Below are 20,964 nucleotides of genomic sequence, written 5' to 3' on the forward strand. Positions count from 1 at the left end.
TAGTAGTATAAAATCTTAACCATGTATATGCAAGGAAAAAATAGCATTTGCCTAAAATCCGCTGTCTACTTATAAGGTGACACGTGTAATTACTGTATAAACTAAGAGATAACGTCAGATATATTGTGTTAGTTGAAAGCCATGATTGCTGTTCGTGTGTTACGCGCAATTGCTATAAAAATAGGTGAATAAATAGAATGTTTTACATGTTTATGTTTACTGTAGCTTCGAAAATTTTAAGGGTAGCGAACGACTTTGGTTTCTTGTATATAATACTTTAGAAGGTTGAATAACCAGTCAAAAAATAACAGAGTAGGTTCTGGTAAAGGACTCATCCATATACTGTTCACCTTACATTTTACATTTATTACATTTTATTTTTTCGAATCTGTTTTCCATAAANTAAACCCACCATTTATTTACAAGACACTTCAAATCGTGTTTATATTCATTCCTGATAGCCTGACGTAATTAAGTCTATCACTTTTTTCCTCTTCTAATAGGTGAATAAATAGAATGTTTTACATGTTTATGTTTACTGTAGCTTCGAAAATTTTAAGAGTAGCGAACGACTTTGGTTTCTTGTATATAATACTTTAGAAGGTTGAATAACCAGTCAAAAAATAACAGAGTAGGTTCTGGTAAAGGACTCATCCATATACTGTTCACCTTACATTTTACATTTATTACATTTTATTTTTTCGAATCTGTTTTCCATAAAACACTATTACTTTGCTCGTTATTGTGTTGTCTGGTATGATAAGAAAACACCAGTTCAGTCACACTAGAGCTTTCAGAACTTTTATTCACCATTTTACTCTGATTTACCCTATTGTTTCATATTTTATAATGCGGAGTGTATCAAAAGTATCCTTACTCAAGGTTTGTACTCAAGGTTATATACAGTAAAACAGGTTTACACATGTTTTACTGTATATAATATACTTAACCTTCTGATATAACTAATTATAATTTAATTTATCCTTAAATTTCGAATATATTTTAATATTTTACTAATATAAGTTAATTTGGTCTTAAACTGCTCCATTATTTTTCTTTAAGAAGATCTGTCTGCTAACTGAATGATGTCAGAATTGTTTTCCGGGTTAACCAATCTTAATTTACGGAATTAATGCAGATTTAAATCGATTATTCGAGAATTTCTTGGCTCTACAGGTTAAAAAAACAAAGAATTGCTAAACGAAGTTTAGAAGTAATTACAGAATCAACAGCTGAGAAACTCCAGGATGATCATCTGTTGATGCATATAGGAATTAGAGGATGAAGAAGCAGATAATCAATGATTTATAATAAAATTTATGGATTACTAAATTCAAATTTTGAATAACAATAATCATTTCTAATTATTAAATTTGCTAATTAAAGAGATTTAATAAATAACACTTCTCAATTATCATATAATAATCTTATTTGATTTTCATCACAACCTGTTAAAAAACCGAATTAAAAAATAATAATAATTGAAAATAAGTGTATAGAAAAACTTAAATTATGTATAAAAATTGAAAATCGTTACCATTTAAAATTAGATATTTTAATTAAATTTTTTATTAATTATGCAATTTTAAAATTACAAAACTGATTTATTAAGGAAAATATTTATTGGAAGAACTTTGAAATCTTATATTAAATTCATTTTAAATTAATTGTATAAAGTTAATAATTTTAAATTGATTATGTAATTTTAAAAATTAATTAAACTGAAGCATTTTTTAAAAATTATAATTACATTGTAATAAAAAAAAGGAAAATTTAATGACTTTATAAAANGATTTAATTTGTGATGTGAGAGTTTAAATATTTGGTCCATTTTTCATGAAACTTGATTTCCTTTTGATATTTGACTGTGAATATAATAGATGCTGTAGTACAATGGTGTTAACATTAGCTTACCATTGTCCTGTTTATCACAAAGTAGTAAATAAATTAATTACAGTAAGACCTGCTCAAAACGGAAACACGAGTTCTATTCGATTCCGGTTTATACAGGTTTAACTGTCTAAATTTTAGTTAATAATAATGTTATATTCGTCATATAAATAAATTAATTACAGTAAAACCTGCTCAAAACGGAAACACGAGTTCTATTCGATTCCGGTTTATACAGGTTTAACTGTCTAAATTTTAGTTAATAATAAACCCAATTTACGGTTCCGGTAATTATACCAATGTGCAGTGTGTTGTTTACTTTTAAAATATTGTCTTTATTTATTTTTTTAAGTGCTTTAAATGAAAATTATCTGAATGAGAACATTTTTCGATACGTGTGGAATTTACTAAGACTCGATTCTCAGGGGATGTTCCGCACCATTTACACGTTAAGAACGATTGAGGAAACAGAACCAGCGATAGCAAGGCGTTTAAAGATGACAAAAATGAAAACTTCATCCACAACGGGATAGTTTTTTCGTTAATGAGAACATTTTACACATTTTACAAGTGGTTAGGATAAGTTTAAAGAAAAATCAAGGCTACTTTAGAGTTTGGGTTTCTTTTTAAATAATTAAGTAAATGTGCATTTTTCGATTTTAAAGGGTTATCTTTAAATAAATTTAATCTAAGTCGTGGTTTCCCAACAGGGTCCAGTAGCGCGTTATCCTACGGACATAAAGGGCAATTGCTTGGGGCTCTCGCCAACGGGGAGCTCACAAGCCAATCTTTTATAATAAAATATTTCCCCCCAAATTCTTCTCAATTCAATACTGTACGTGGGGCACTTTCATTGGAATTTTCCTAGGCCCCACTGACGAGGTCGACGAAACTTTTATAATGTATAATTTTTTAATATTTACAAAGCTTCCTACATTTTACAAAAATTAAGAAAGCTGTTATTTATAAATTTATATATACAGTGAAACCTGTGTAAACAGGACTCGTTCGGTTCCAAATATGTTTACCGGTTTGGCAGGTTTTCGTTTTGAACAGGTTTTTTTTTTACATAGAAAATTGCTGCGATCCTACGATTTTTTTCCTATTTATATAGGTTTTATTGTAATATAATATTGTATAATATACAATACATAATATTAAAGGTGGTCGATGGAAAAATGTTTTTCTTAAAAGGAGTCAATACGTGAAAAACGGTCGGAAACCATTGATCTAAGCACTTGTTACGAATCGGCTCGATTCTTCTAAACTCTTTTGAAGATAATTCTACAAAAATTCTATGAAAAATCACATCCTGGATACCATTTAAACCCACCATATATTTACAAGACACTTCAAATCGTGTTTATATTCATTCCTGATAGCCTGACGTAATTAAGTCTATCACTTTTTTCCTCTTCTTCCTCCGCATTATTCTATTATTAGTGCCTGATTCATATTAATTAATCTATAATAACATTCAAATGTTTAAATATTATTATATTTAGATCCTCATTATAAATTATAATATGAATAATATAATAATTTTTATTGAAAATTACTTTGTTCTAGAATTTAAATATCATTCTTCTTTCTAAAAAAAAGTTATTAAGATTAGTATTTAAATTTAAGAATATTAAAAATAAAATCATATCTTTTTACCTTTTATACGATTAATTTCTTTCTCATCGACTTCATTAAGTCATTATAATAGCCAATCAATGTCTAATTAGATTTAAAATACAGTAAAACCTGCGTAAACCGGAATCTTAATTAATAAAACCTATCTAAACTGGAGAAAATTCTTAAGACCCCAGCGATTTTCTATGTTAAAGAAAGCCTGTTTAATACGGAAACCTGCCAAATCAGAAAAAGTATTCGGTACGAGTCCGTTTTATACAGGTTTACTAAATATTATTATATTTAATAATATTTAATTTAATATAAAACTTATTTAAAAGAATCTAGCTTTTTTCCCTTGTAATAACATAAAATTAGGGGAGATCGGGGCAAGATCAGCATGTTAAGCTTTACTTAAATTTTGTGTAATAAATACTGCTGTAAACTGAAAAAAAAGCTTTGCATATTGTCTATTGGAATGTTACCTTACTATAGAACTGGTTAAAATCAGTTTGGAAATAAAAATAATTAAAATAATTACAACTTTACAAGAAGAGAGAAATTGACGAAGTTGCCCCGGGTATAGGGGCAAGATCGGCAACTTCTCTCTTTTTGTAAAGTTGTAATTATTTTAATTATTTTTATTAAAGTTGCCCCTGGTATAGGGGCAACAGTAATGGGGCAAGATAGGCACGTATATAAAATTATGTTATTAACAATGTATAAGTTGGAATTCACTATTAAAACAAAGAAATACAAATCCAACACCCATTTAATATTATTACAACGAAATGCAAGTTCAAAGACATATATACATGAATAACAAATGCAAACATGTTTTCATTTATCATCTGTTTGATTTTTATCCTTTGCTTCTAATGTGGCTTTATGTTGCCGATCTTACCCCGCTAGTCATGATTTCGAAACATTAAGTACAACCCTGAGAACAGAATGCCAAGCCACGATCTGGCCACGTGAATAAGTTGAAGTTACATCCTTCTAACAGGAAAAGTAACTTTCGTTATCATGGAATTATAACAAAACCTGCCAATTCAATATAAATGGAAAAAAAATATTATATGGAATTGAACGAAAATGAAAATTTGCTTGATAATTCAACTACGCTTGTTGGAGAACAATAAAAACACTACACTCAACAAGCCACCAATAAAACTCAACTGCCTAACCTATAACCAAAGTCTCCTTTTAATTTGTTTTTTAAAAAAAGCGCTTGACAAACTTGCCCCGCATGCCGAAGTTGCCCCGATCTTCCCTAATACTTTAAATTAGTATTTTTATTTGGTATTAAATTAAAACTTTTATATATATATTTTTTATAATAAATTCTCTATCGAAAATCATTTATTATTTTAAAAAATATATACTGTTAATTATAATCTACTAAATTTAATTTTTTGAATTAAAACGTGGTATTAACTGTGTGTGTTCTTCTGTGTTAATTATATATAGCTTATATTACTTGGATCTTTTAATCATTTGCATAAAGTTGAATTTTATAATGAATATTTAAAAGATTAAGAAAGAAGCTTTGCTTCAATCAAATTCGAAATGAAAATTTAAAAGTTAATCAAAAGATATTAAAATGTTTCTAAACACCAAGCATTAGTTAACTTGCGAATTTATCCTTGTGTAAAGTCATTATACATTTATTAAAATCTCTCGATGTAAATGAAAAATGAACGAATTTTATTAAGGAAAAAAATATATATTTATAATTTTTAAATAAATCTCATCTAATATAAATAAATCTATGTATTTCAGTCAATGTATATATATATATATTGTTACACTAGTTCAGTCAATATTTAATGTATAAACGTAGATTTTAATTAAATTCTTTACATTATGAATATTAATAAATATAAATGTTATTTAAAATCTTCGAAGTATTGATAAATTTCTCAAATTTTCCATTCATTTTCAGTTTAAATAATAATAATAATAATAAAAGTAAAATATAAATAGTTAAGTTTAATTTGTTTATATTCATTTTATTCCTTTCTAAATTAATTATGTATAAAATTGAAGAGGTATTTTAGGATAATGGCGTGAAAAGTTTACTAAAAATCATTGCTTTTAATTACAAAAATCTCTTCTAAAACTTCACATACGTTTATAAACCGTCATAATATATCCTATGTGCTTGAATTGCATGGAGTGACGTTACTGTTTGAATAAGAAGACAAGTGTCAAGTTGTCAAGCAAAAGTAAGTAATTAGTAAGGATGGCTGATAGTTTGAACGTTTATGCACAAACACTATGATGTGTACACAGACCAGATGGTTTCTATGAAAGCTATAAAAAAAAAAGCGCAATTATTTTGATCAGTTCAAATGAAATCTTAATGATATATAAATGAGGTTATAAATCTGTCAATCTTTATAATCCACTTCAATATGTAATTATCTTTTATGATAGAATACAGCCTATGTAATTTATTTTCGAATTTTCAAGTAAAAAAGAACAAAAAGAAATACAGTTACTATACGATTAAATTTATTTTAAATAAAGACAAAGTTATATATAATGAAAAATGTATTTAATTTTTTTTTAAAAATGGCTTAATATAAATTTAACAGGTGTTAATGAATATTTGGGCACAATTGATACTTCAGGAAGAAATGACTCGATTAGAATTCAAGGTGGTCATTCAACTAAAGGTGTCTCTTTACATCAAATTCGCCATACTGGTTTGTGCTAACAAAATACGTCATTTCGTATTCCTGTCAACGCTTTTCATGTAATTATTGAATGAATACTTTCTATTGACAAGAACTTATCGAGTTTCTATTGATAGGAACACTGATTATTTTAACTCGTCTCGATGACCGAAATTGCGAAGGTGGATTAATCATTATTCAACTGTTTTTTTTTTCGTCTTTTTTTTATTTTTAAGAAAATATACTAAATATAAATATTAATGAAGGTTTCAATTATTATTTTTTTCAGATTAAAAACTAAATTGAACCATTTTTGTAATGTAATTCTATGGTAAAAGTTCAAATAAGCATAATTAAAAATGTACTGATTAATGAATATTTATATGAATAAAAAGATACAACAGTATAAAATATAAAATTTTGAATGTTAAATATTAGAAACAATAATCAGTGTTTAGATATTTCAATTAAGAATTAATTAAAGGCTCATATTCTTCTGTAAAATGTGTAAAAATTTAAATATGTTATCAACCATTAATTTTCATATTTTAAAATAAAATTCTTATCAAAAGATACTTGTAATGGTCGAAGCTTTATACAAATCAACATATAATTGTATAATCTTTCGTTGTTAATCCTAATAATTACAGAAGTATATTTATGTTCTTACAATTTGAAAGATTATTTCTATTGTTTGAATACTATTGAACTACATTTTAGATGCTCTGTCCTTCAAAAAATAATTTTTTTTTATTAATCTTCTCGGTAACTTACATTGTTAGTGACGATAAAATCTCTTTTAAGTTTAGTAGAAATCCTTTGATTGAAAGTAATGGAATATCTCGTGGAGAGTATCAGCAGGAAGTAGATCCAAACAATGAGCTGAAAGACAGTGAGGCCTTAACAATAATTAAACGGATCAATTTAGCGGGTTCTATAATTCCTTCTTTCAACAAAACAGTATTAAATTTGGTATCATAGATGCATGAATTTAAAAACTTTCTACACGTGTTCAGAATTGACGTTACTTGATTAGAATTTAAAATTTTACATTTGATCCCCGACTACTTTTTCAATTAATGCTTTTTTAATCTCTTTTTACACGTTTATTATATGCCTTAAAATTAGAAATTTTAACAATAATTGAAGTATATTTTATTGCTTTTCATATATAAAAACAATGGTAAAGGCCTAGTTACTTATTTTTTAAAGTAACTTAATATAATTGTAAAATATTCTGTTTCTATATTTTAAAACAACGATAAATTTATTCAAATAAAGTTTTAAAAAATAATTCTTTCCGAAGATAAAAGCGGAAACCCAATTTAATACTTCCCGATAAGCATTTATGGCTAACTTAAAATGTGACAAACTTTCATTAACTTTTGTTTGTTCTGTACTGTCTTCGATGGTAAACGGTATATTACACTCGATTGGATGAATATCATTCACGTGATTCGTTCTTAACTATTCCATTGGTTATCTTTATCTCCATTCACCTATATAAGTAGTTATGTACTTTTTTTTTGACACCAACTCTGACTTTGCAGAACGAAAGATATCACGCTAACATGTACTTTGCTTTGACAATTTTGCTGCTCTTTATGACATTTTCCGAATCGCAACAGGTAAGAATTTCCATTAATTATTATTTATTTATTTATTTATTTTTTAAAATAAACTTTGACGCATATTCTTGTTATTGTTTATTATCTAAATATACTACAATAAGTGTAATCTTTACAAACCAGTGAAGTTATTTTTTAAGGTAAAAGTTGTTTAGCCGATCAAAAATTCAACTTAATCTAATTCGATAAATGCGTAGAATGTTTTTTTTTTTTTTTTTTAAATCTATCTTTATTTAGAAACATTTATGCTCTACAGACTTATACAATTGAAATTTCAGATCGAACAAATTTTGTTCACAATTTGATATTATATACGATTATGTTACGTTTCGGTTACAATAGTCCATTACGTATCTTGTAGTTTAGTTCCATTATCTATGATAGTTTGACGTAACGTTCCTTTTAATAGATTTTTTTTTGGCTATTTGAAACATCATGAAACTTAGTATAATGTTATATCAATCGAGTAATGTTTTTTTTTTTAATCATCAATACGCAGATTATTGAAATTTTCGGCACTTAAACTTTGTATATTTTATCCCCCTACTCGAATTACCGCGTATTAAAGAGTAAAATTTTATATTAAATAATGTAATTACAAGTTAAATTATTATTATTATATAAAATGTCCCCCCCCTTAAAAAAAGCTTTAATATTATAATAAAATTAATTTTTTTCCGTAAAAATTTATATAAATATATAAAAAAAAAAAGTTCGATTTATTTTTATCTGTACGGGAAAAATCAATAATGCAATGTATTCGTTATTTGCAAAAAATTTATTAAGTTAATAAATTTTTTTGCAAATAATAAAATTTTATTTTCTGATACGGAACTAAATAAATTGTTGCTTATCGCCACAATTTTAAGTTTCAAATTGTAATTTATGAGCAAAAATTTTATACGGATATTTAATTTTTTTTCTCTTCTTTCTTGAGTAAAAATTATTAATACGAAATTAAAATTTACAAGACAAAAATATTCAGTAAATGTAATTTTTAGTTATTTACCGAGTAATTTGAAAGAAAACGAAGACACATTATACAATACTTATTTATGTATTCATCACCATAACAACTTAAGTAAAGAATAAATAAACCGATGTACTGTACAGTACATTAAATTTTATTTCAAAATCTATTTTAATTTTAAATATGCACATATATATATTTTTTTTTCTATTATCTAAAGTTATATAAATTGATGATCTTACAACTTAGTAAAATCTCTAATCATTAATAGTCAATAATACGCTTTGAGAAATGTAAAAATTCGTATAAACATTTTTACTTTGACATTAACAAGTAATTTATACATTAAAGTGGCAGCAGAATTTAAATTAACGTTTAGTAATCTCACACTTAAATAAATAAAACTTGTAGATTTAAATCAGTTCTATCAGAACATCGCTCGATTACTCTTTGAAAGGAGATAATCTTTGATTTATAACGTCCTTATTAAATTGATATATGAACGTAATATATGAGATATATTACAAGGAAATAGATAAAACAATTCTTTTTTAAAATAAAATAAAAATCTGCCCGTAATTTTTGATCAAAGCCTGTGATTATTCGTTCCCAAAGTAAGGTACGAGAAAGTATTTCTAATGTATTAAAGAAGGGAACTACTAAATATTTTTCAATTTTTATCCGCACTCCATTGAATTTCTATACATGTTTTTTTAGCTTACTTCGAACTTTTCATAATCCAATCACGTTTTTTGTTAGCCCAAAGTTTTCCCACATTTTTTTACTTAGTAACCCCGTTTCGGCATATTGCAAGATGGTGGCATTATCCGGGAATATATATACGATCGTGACCTAATAGTTCATAAACTGCAGATTAATTTGTGTTAAACTTCCGACTTAAATTAAATTATATACAAGAAGGATTTTTCTGATTTAATCGAATATTAAAACTTCGAAATTTCCAATTTAATAAACGGGATATAATTATTTACGATCTAATAAATAGCTTAATAAGTAGAAATTCTGTAGAATTTATTAAAAATCCGACGTTCCACACGTCAACATTTTCTCGATATTATAAACTTTATCTTATTTAAACTAAATATAGAAAGAAATTTTCAGTTGATAATTAAAATAAAATTAAATTCACTGAATTAAACTATTATTATTATTATTTTTTTTTTTTTTTGTTTGTAAATAAAGACACAGTCGTTCCAAAAATTCTTTTGAAAACCACCATTTTATTACGTGTTATAGAATAAAACTTTAGACGACCAGACCTTTTTTTATAGGATACTATTTTATTGTTTATTATCTAAATATACTACAATAAGTGTAATCTTTACAAACCAGTGAAGTTATTTTTTAAGGTAAAAGTTGTTTAGCCGATCAAAAATTCAACTTAATCTAATTCGATAAATGCGTAGAATGTTTTTTTTTTTTTTTTCTAAATCTATCTTTATTTAGAAACATTTATGCTCTACAGACTTATACAATTGAAATTTCAGATCGAACAAATTTTGTTCACAATTTGATATTATATACGATTATGTTACGTTTCGGTTACAATAGTCCATTACGTATCTTGTAGTTTAGTTCCATTATCTATGATAGTTTGACGTAACGTTCCTTTTAATAGATTTTTTTTTTGGCTATTTGAAACATCATGAAACTTAGTATAATGTTATATCAATCGAGTAATGTTTTTTTTTTTAATCATCAATACGCAGATTATTGAAATTTTCGGCACTTAAACTTTGTATATTTTATCCCCCTACTCGAATTACCGCGTATTAAAGAGTAAAATTTTATATTAAATAATGTAATTACAAGTTAAATTATTATTATTATATAAAATGTCCCCCCCCTTAAAAAAAGCTTTAATATTATAATAAAATTAATTTTTTTCCGTAAAAATTTATATAAATATATAAAAAAAAAAAGTTCGATTTATTTTTATCTGTACGGGAAAAATCAATAATGCAATGTATTCGTTATTTGCAAAAAATTTATTAAGTTAATAAATTTTTTTGCAAATAATAAAATTTTATTTTCTGATACGGAACTAAATAAATTGTTGCTTATCGCCACAATTTTAAGTTTCAAATTGTAATTTATGAGCAAAAATTTTATACGGATATTTAATTTTTTTTCTCTTCTTTCTTGAGTAAAAATTATTAATACGAAATTAAAATTTACAAGACAAAAATATTCAGTAAATGTAATTTTTAGTTATTTACCGAGTAATTTGAAAGAAAACGAAGACACATTATACAATACTTATTTATGTATTCATCACCATAACAACTTAAGTAAAGAATAAATAAACCGATGTACTGTACAGTACATTAAATTTTATTTCAAAATCTATTTTAATTTTAAATATGCACATATATATATTTTTTTTTCTATTATCTAAAGTTATATAAATTGATGATCTTACAACTTAGTAAAATCTCTAATCATTAATAGTCAATAATACGCTTTGAGAAATGTAAAAATTCGTATAAACATTTTTACTTTGACATTAACAAGTAATTTATACATTAAAGTGGCAGCAGAATTTAAATTAACGTTTAGTAATCTCACACTTAAATAAATAAAACTTGTAGATTTAAATCAGTTCTATCAGAACATCGCTCGATTACTCTTTGAAAGGAGATAATCTTTGATTTATAACGTCCTTATTAAATTGATATATGAACGTAATATATGAGATATATTACAAGGAAATAGATAAAACAATTCTTTTTTAAAATAAAATAAAAATCTGCCCGTAATTTTTGATCAAAGCCTGTGATTATTCGTTCCCAAAGTAAGGTACGAGAAAGTATTTCTAATGTATTAAAGAAGGGAACTACTAAATATTTTTCAATTTTTATCCGCACTCCATTGAATTTCTATACATGTTTTTTTAGCTTACTTCGAACTTTTCATAATCCAATCACGTTTTTTGTTAGCCCAAAGTTTTCCCACATTTTTTTACTTAGTAACCCCGTTTCGGCATATTGCAAGATGGTGGCATTATCCGGGAATATATATACGATCGTGACCTAATAGTTCATAAACTGCAGATTAATTTGTGTTAAACTTCCGACTTAAATTAAATTATATACAAGAAGGATTTTTCTGATTTAATCGAATATTAAAACTTCGAAATTTCNCGTACTATATCTTAAAATTTCATAAAATTCCTCTATTATTGTATAATTATACAATAATAGAGGAATCTAATCGCTAACGAAGAAAAATTTATTTACACTAGCTTATTTTTTAATTTTCCTTAGTACAAATGCGCAAATTTCTCGTAATTTTAAATACAAAACAGGATAATTTTACTAATTTTTCTCGAGCGGAGAGAAGAAGAAAAAAAAAAAAACCTTAATTTAAGAGTAAAACCTCTTTCATTTATTATAAGATTTTGTTAAAATGTAACTTTAATTCTAAATAAATTTAATACCGGAGTTAAATATTGTGAAAATAAATTTCTTACTTTGATCTTTTCAATCGATATTCAAAGAAAGCTTATTAAAAATTAATACGATGTTATTATACTAAATAGCTTTCTTACATGAAAAATTAATATAATAAGAAAGCAGAATTTCAGAAGGGAAGTTCACAGTATTACAAATTTCCTTCCTTTTTTTAGTATGACCTTAGAGTCTTCTAAAGGCAGAGGTGCCAACTTTAATGCGCACGGAATTATATTAAATACAGTAAAACCTGCGTAAACCGGACTCACGCGGTTTGGCAGATTTCTGTTTTGGACAGATTTTACTGTATTAAATAAATAAACAAGAAGGACCACCCGCCATTAAATAGTTATTAGATTATAAGTGCTAATTATATAATGTTTACGAATATTATTCATGAATTTTCTAGCATAATTTATACGAAAATAAATATGAATTTTTATATAAAAAAGCTGTACATATGTATATGCTTCGACGAATTTTAAAAATTATATTTCTATGTTGAACACAGAGACATAAATTAGAGATAATTTTAAAGATTTAATTACTTATAAGCACTTTTTTTTTTTTTGATAAACTATTTCAGCTGCCAGAAGAAAAATAATAAAAGAAAAAAAGTCAATATGTTGTCTGTTAATAATTAAAAAATTAAAATTCAGAACAGAAAAACAAATTTATATAAATAAATATATTAAATAAATAAAATAAATTAATTGTCGAACCACTTATAAATTCATAGTTTAAGATATTGAATGGTTATTATCGAGATTTATCTCTTAAGTTTTGTATTTTATATACTGTAAAGCTACAGACAGATTACTTTTTTGTTTTTAGTTGCGGTATCAAGGTTCTGCAATCAGTGAAAATGGCCGAACAATTGGAAGAAACTTATACTTTCAAGATCCCGCTTTCTATTTGCATGCAAATCGATATTTTCGTCATCCAGGAGGAGAAGTCCGATCCTTGGATCGTTTAGGCGGAGGTGAAGTATTAAGATCTCTAGATAGTTTGAATGGAGGAATTGTCTTGAAATATGCCGAAGATCAGAGTCCGAATGATTGGAACAACCCCGAAACACCAAATTTGGTCCCACCAAGAGCATTAGATAGATTGAGCGGAGGCGAAGTTTTGAAATTGCCGAAAAGAAATCTTGATACTCTCAGCGGTATGACATTTGGGGAATCGAAACGTTTCGATAGTTTGAGTGGAGCAACCTTTGGTCAAGAGAAAAGGGACTTTGATGAAATTGATCGAGTGGGCTTTAATCAATTTTCAAAAAGGAAACAAGATTTCAATAAGAAGAACTTCGATGAAATTGATCATACAGGTTTCGGAGGATTTGTAAAAAGAGACATATGATTCTCGAAGAATGCGAGTGAAAATATAGTCAGCGTGCATGCTATTCCTTGCGTGTTGCAACTCTATATGTCAAATTCTGTAACCGTGTAATGCTGTAACGTTTAAGAACGTTTTCATTTATATTTTTATCGTATCATCGAATTTTAAGCTAGGCTTTTCTTTTTTTTTATTAACTAACATTTCTTTTTATCATTAAAATAAATTATCTAATCGATTAATCATGTAATAATCTCATTTAACGCGTAAGAAAATAGACGGTTACAAATTCTCATTGACGTTTATTGTCGATATGAATATATATATATATTCATATCGACAATAAACGTCAATGAGAATTTGTAACCGTCTATTTTCTTACGCGTTAAATGAGATTATTACATGATTAATCGATTAGATAATTTATTTTAATGATAAAAAGAAATGTTAGTTAATAAAAAAAAAGAAAAGCCTAGCTTAAAATTCGATGATACGATAAAAATATAAATGAAAACGTTCTTAAACGTTACAGCATTACACGGTTACAGAATTTGACATATAGAGTTGCAACACGCAAGGAATAGCATGCACGCTGACTATATTTTCACTCGCATTCTTCGAGAATCAGAAAGTTAAAATCAATTAAAATTTATTAAATATCATAGCTTATTATTAGCCTAATTATATATATATATTATTTGTGGTATTTTATCAAAATAATTACATTAAAACCTGTGTAAACGGGAGTCGCGCGGTACCGAATATTTTTCCGTTTTGAACGGGTTTTGCTGTATTCGTTTGTTTGAATAAATAAATAGAATTTTATCTTAAGAATTTTTTATGATAAAATAATGAGTCAAAATTTATTTATAATGAATTTATATTCTATTTAACATACTTTTTTAATGTACGCTTATTGAATTTTATATTCATTTTATTATATTTTTGCTATACTTAATTAGTTGTATATTAAACTTTCAGAGAATTATCTTAAATAAAAATTTTTAAAATTTATTTTTGTAACTAAAAATTATAAGGTTTTTTTTTTATTAAGAAATTAAAAGTTTTGCTATTTAATTAAAGTAAACAAAGAAGTTTCTTGTTATTTACATAGTCAGAAACCATTAAAAAATATATTTAAAATGTCCATAAAAATAAAAGATTAAGAGAAAAGGATTGTTAAAAATTATTTAAAATTATTCTGTTTTTAAATTAAATTTTTAATTTGGATAGTATTGAATTTTATTTAAGATCTGTTTTTGTTTTTTTTCCCTTTAAATATAATTTGATTCGACAGAACGATATTTAAATAACAAACTTAATGAAATTAATTATCGGGTAAAACTAAATAATAATGAATTAAATAACTTTTTAATTTTTAAGGAATTAATAATAAGGAAGAAAAAATATCTCTTTATTAAGGTGCGGAATGAGAATAATAATATATACTGTACCACCAGTGAATAAAACCATCGAGCATTGGTGGATTCTCGCCTGAGTTTCCTGGTTTTCATACATATCAGTGCTTTTTTTTTGTCTGTATTTTAGTGTGTTTGAATCAAAATTTTTAATTAATTTCCGGGTTTTCTTCGCGTATAAAACACCTAACTAGAGGCCAATTTTCCCAAAGAAAAATCTTCCTGGGGAGAACCCCTTGGCAGATCGCCCACGTTTTACGTCACCTTCTATCATCAAACAACATACGTTATAGATTGCCTAAAATTAAATCATTTTTTTCATATAAAACTCAAATAATTAGACAAAATTTTAATAAATTTCTGAAAAAAAATTTAAATTGGCACTCCATGTATTAAAAAAATGTTTAAATATACTATAAATTGTAATATATTAAGTTAAAAAATAATAATAATAATAGTTTAATTCAGTGAATTTAATTTTATTTTAATTATCAACTGAAAATTTCTTTCTATATTTAGTTNGTTTAAAAAAAATGGAGAAAATAGTGAGGAAAGAATAAAGAAAAAAGAAGTATGGTCGGGATGATTTGCATCCTCATAGTACATTCCTCGCTCCTCAAGATGAAAACACCTTTGGTCCGAGGTTAAAGCACCCTATCCGAGGGGTGGCGCGTCGTCGTCAGCGAGCGACCGATCAACCAACAGGCTGCTACGACGAGAGTTCCTCTCACATCAAGGTTGTCCTTTAAGCATTTCCCGTCGCCAATTTAAATATTATCAGGACCGGACACAAGATGGGTACGTACACCATCAACATTCCATTAATAGGACCGGATGAACTTACTAATATTTCGCAACAATTGTCGTCTTCGATAAAAAAGTCTTTGTCGTCGAAAAGACTCAATTTCTTTTTTTTCAAAATGACGACAACCATTTTCCCGCCATTCTGAACGTGTATGGTCGCCCGCTGTGCGTGATTTTCATTTCCGTGCTGAAATCCTTCAGTATTTTCAATCGATATCGAAATCATAAGTTAGAAACTCGTAGCTTTATTTATTAACGTTTTTAAATAATAACCGGTATGACATTATTATAAGAAAGATATTTCATAACTATCGACATTTTCTTCTATGACGACTGCCGATCGGAACAAAAGATGGAAATGGTGGATTCCGTTTCTTGTTCGTGGACGGGACGGGCGCCGCGTGCGTCGGCCAATAGTTCCGACTGTTTCATTTAATACTACATAGACTAACCAATAGGAGGGGGCTTTAGCGGTTTCGGCCTTCACATCTGCATTTCGGTTGTTTAATGCCTTGCATTGACTCGCTTTTCCATTTAGATTTCGACTCAATTGCCGACTTTAAACGTTTTCATTTCTATCTTCGCCTCTTGTCAATTCTTTCTTACGTTCGCCTATAACATCTATCGGTTCCTTCCGATTGGGGACAATTCGACAAATTTCTCCATCTTTTGTTTGCAAAAATAATTATTCAATTTAAATTTCTTTAATAAATTACTTTAAGGAATAAAACACGTTTCAAATCAATATTATTCCTATTTTCTCGGGTATTTTTCCATCGACGCCGATTATTGTCATTGTAATCAATTGATAATTAATCTATTTCACATGTGATATTTACAAATAAGACTCAATTTCAAAATACAAAATGACATGTCACATTATTATTGTTTATATATTATATTTAAAATGTTTTAATTAAATATTCATTTAAAAAAATAAAATCATATTTTATACAAAATTAAAAAAGTAAATAAATAAATAATTGATTTAAATTTTTATTTTAAATGTTTTTTTTTTTTTTTAAATTGCTAATTGTGATTTGTTAAATGATTAAAAATATTTGAAATTTTGATATTTAAATTATATTTTTACATTTTTTTTTCTTTTTTTTTAATAAAAATTAATTCAAAATAAATAAATAAAATTTCTTAATCGGGAAAAATTATTGGTATTGAGTATTTTATCTTTATATTAGGAACTATTTGTTAAAAAATTAAGTTAGAAAAAATAAACAGTAAATATTTTGGAGGATTTTTTAAAATTTTATGCCATTTGTAATGACGTGACTTCTCTAAAATAATTTTCTCGCCTCTTTATATAAATGAATAATATAATTAATATTTTAGATTTATACAAAAATAAAAATGGTTAAGAAAAAATGTAAATATTTATAATTTATATTTAAATTTTTATAATATGTACTGTACATATTATTTTTAATCAAAATTAAATGATTATGAAGATGGTGATCTTATAGGATATCCTAACTTTTTGGTAATGATAAAATCTAAGTTTTATTCCAACTATAAAATTTTATTGAGTTACTGTAAAGCATAAAAACAGAATAATTTTGTTTATGATTTTAACTTTATAAAACATATAAATTACTAAAACGTATTAAAAAAAGACGGGAATATAATTATTTTCGACATTCTAATCGAAGATTACCGTTATTCCGAATAATTTAAAAATCTGAATGGCGATTCTTGCAAAATTTATAAAATTGAAAATATTTTCGAAATCTAATTTGTTGTGATTAATTATTTTAAAAATTTATTAGTTATTTTGATAAAAAGCATTGAAATTGGATTATCATCTTTTTATTAAACTTCATATTAATCATTTTTAATTTGCATATAAATGATCATCTTTATGAATTATAATCATTATAAATGATAGGTACAAATATTAAACTGATAAATAAATATATTTATCAAAGAATTTAAAATAAAAATTTTGATCAAAATACTTTAAAAGTTTACCTCAGAATTTTTATAATGCTTGTAGACTTAAATTTATTAAATATGTATCACTATAAGAATTTTATATATTTTTTTATTTTTATTATGATAAAAGAAATGTAAAAAGATAAGAATGATAAAACTGAAAGTGTGAATCTATTTTTCTCCTTCCAATTATCTTAAATGTTTTATCTATTATAAAAAAATCAAAACCTATAATTATATCATTTTTGAATAAATACCCTAATATTTTAGATTAATTTAAAAATTTCATATCTTAAGATAATTTAAATTTAAAAAATTTATTATTGTTAAGATTTCATTTTGAAGTAATATTATAAACAATTTTTTAAATACAGTATATTTACTGTGTCCTTTCTGTCTGAATAATTATAGAATTTGTATGTAGAAAATCATCATTTGAATTGTTTGATAATATGATGGAAATTAATTGCAAAAGTTTTAAATTTTCATTCTTGTGCATAAACTGTTCTTACAGAAAACTTAAAAACTAAATAAAAGGAATATAATTTTTTAATGTAATAGTTATTACACAACTTTTTATAACCAAAATTTTAGATTTATGATGTATTATCTTGTTTTTAAATTGAACTGCTGTTGCTCATTTATATTTCTTTATGCATGAATTTATACTGCTTTTATACAATGCTAATAAAAGAATAGTCTTTTTGAATATGTAAATGTTTTCAAAATGGCAGTTTGTTTGTTATCTAATCATGACTTCTTGTTGACCTTGAAAAATTAAAGGTGGTTCAATCTTAACTGTTTTTTAGAAAAAGAAATTATTTCAAAAGCTAAGAGATTGCCAAATAGTTATAACATTAAAATATCTGCTAAATTGGTCATTGTATTAAAGCAATATTTTACTCCCAAATCTGTCAGTATAGAACATTTATTATTCTGTTAGTTAAATATCAGTGTGACCTGATTTAAGAGTTTTATCCTTAAAATTATGTGAATAGCCTGACCAATATCCGAATCCATTTTTAAGTTCTATTTTTGTTCTGTATTAAAAACTACAGTCGGTCATTAATTTGTCATGATTATATTCTACTGTGTTATGTTCATGTGTTTTGCATTCCCTAATGACAGTTTTGAGATATACTGGCTTCATGTATATTCTCAATTTATGTGAAGAATAATATTTGCAATGAAAATATCAAAAATTGCTAGTTAAAGTATTATAAGTTACAATACTAAATGAATAATTACTAAATTACATAATTACAAACTAATGTAAATATGTTTTAATCTTTTTCTATTTTAGTGTGGTAGTTTTAATTTGTTGAATATTGTATAAATCTCACCAGTTTGTACTGTACATTTACCATACTTAGTGAAGTTTATATTTATTTGATATATTTGTTGTTAGGATATATATATATATAGATGATCTATGCCTTCAGGTAAAAATCATTGTTTATTAAAGTTTTATAAATAGAATTTGGTGTGCTAATGATTGCAGTCTTTTACTTAATAGTATTTTGTCTAATTTAATAATAATAAATTTTTTACATATTTCCATTTTTGATTTTAGAATTTTGCTCTATAAATATTTTATTTTTTTTGAAATAACTGAGTTTTACATATATAAATGTACTATGTTAAAATATCAAAAGTAGTTAGACATTTATTCTGTTTTGTTTTTTATTGTATATTAATATGTAGGTGGTTTGAATTTTTGCATATATAATGTATTTACAAAAAGTCGTCATATACTTGTTAAACTGTGTTTTTCATAATAGTTGCAATGTTTTATTGATATTTATATATATTATTCAAATAACTAATACTTTTTGAAAACACTTTAAAAGTTTTTAATTATTCAAAATATTCTGAAAAGATTTTAAACTTAAAATTTTTGATAATTGCATATTACAGTTGCTTTACACTTGTTTTTCAGTTCAAATAATATAACTGATAATGAAGTCTTTAGATAGATGAGTTATATAATATCTTTTTAAATAAAATTTAGATAAAAATCAATAAAGATTTAACTTGACATCAAATTTTACTTTTTTTTTATTTTTCTTTTTCTAGTAAAAATTTGTGTGATTCAAAGTTTATAATATATTGAAAAAAATTATCATAAACATTTAATCTCATTTCATTTTTTAAAAAATAATTATAATAAGATAATGTAAACATATCCTGATTTATAAGAAGAAAGATTATTTTATATATTATGGATTATAATATTGAAACACATCTCTCAAATTAGTTTAAATGTGATTTTAAAATAGATTACTTTTAGTTTGGTTTGTGTTTGAAGTTTGAATAACCCTAAATTTGGAAGAATAAGCTTGACTGTAGAATTTACAGTAAGATAATTTGTTTTATTTCTTAGGTAAGATTCAGTTTTTTCAGGTTTTACATAATTCCTCAAGAGACAACTATATATAAATAAGAATTTAATTACATAATAATTTGAGCATATTTTTTTTTATTATCTGAAAATTTTAATGTGATGTGTACATATGATAATAAGAATGACACAATGAATGAAAATATGTATTATATATTTGTTTATGAATGAATATATTACGTTAATAATAAACAATACTATGTTCATTCATAACATAATGAAATGATGCAGAGAATCGAAAGTTATAATGAGGGTATAAATTGTAATAATTGTTTGATTAACATAGAATGTTATTTCAAATATATTTTTAATTTTAAGATAAATTTAATTTTTGAAAAGAAGCACTAAAACAACATTTCTCAATGTCTTGTCCATTAAAAAAAATATACTATAAAATAGTGGCAGTGTTTTAAAGTATGATGCTGTTTTATGTTCAGAGGATATTCAGAAACATTATTAAGTATTTTGTCTTCTATAAATGTATTTATTAAAAAAGTTTGTTCTGAAGTTTAGTACTAAATATTTTTCTCATTTTAAAAAATGAGAATAATATATACCTTATTTGAAATATATATTTCTTACAACATTTTAGATTATCTAACAAAAATAATTTATATATCATTATATAATACACAAGTAAGAACTAATTGAGTATGACCATTAGTATATAATGTTTGCAATATCTTTAATGTCTATATTATTAGAAATATTTGATTTATTAATAATAAATCTTGTTAATTAATTGCTGTTTGCTTTTTATAAAAGATATTTTAGTATTTAAGGATTTTTCCTGTTTAGTT

The 20,964-nt window shown here is 25.1% G+C and overlaps 2 protein-coding genes across 2 annotated transcripts in view; both read left to right on the top strand.

Annotated features, from left to right (window-relative positions):
* The first annotated feature begins 7,681 nt into the window (after positions 1-7,681).
* Positions 7,682-13,618, top strand: LOC111623787 (orcokinin peptides type A-like). Its single transcript, XM_023366488.1, has 2 exons — positions 7,682-7,816; positions 13,094-13,618. The coding sequence occupies exons 1-2, from the start codon at positions 7,760-7,762 to the stop codon at positions 13,616-13,618; spliced, it is 582 nt and encodes a 193-aa protein (XP_023222256.1). The 5' UTR covers positions 7,682-7,759.
* Positions 13,619-15,540: 1,922 nt separating this feature from the next.
* LOC111623768 overlaps positions 15,541-20,964 on the top strand; it is a 152,426-nt gene continuing 147,002 nt past the window's right edge. The window contains exon 1 of the mRNA XM_023366467.1: positions 15,541-15,810. Coding sequence (XP_023222235.1) covers positions 15,807-15,810 — 4 coding nt within the window. The 5' untranslated portion in view covers positions 15,541-15,806. The remainder of the gene's footprint in view (positions 15,811-20,964) is intronic.

The sequence above is a fragment of the Centruroides sculpturatus genome, unplaced genomic scaffold (assembly GCF_000671375.1).
Source record: "Centruroides sculpturatus isolate CEXI.00-Female unplaced genomic scaffold, Cexi_2.0 scaffold120, whole genome shotgun sequence".
NCBI classification, from domain to species: Eukaryota; Metazoa; Arthropoda; class Arachnida; order Scorpiones; family Buthidae; genus Centruroides; species Centruroides sculpturatus.

Coding starts and splice junctions, on each gene's coding strand:
- LOC111623787 (XM_023366488.1), top strand. CDS start 7,760: ATGTACTTTGCTTTGACAATTTTGCTGCTCTTTATGACATTTTCCGAA. Junction 7,817..13,093: donor CATTTTCCGAATCGCAACAG/GTAAGAATTTCC, acceptor TTTTGTTTTTAG/TTGCGGTATCAAGGTTCTGC.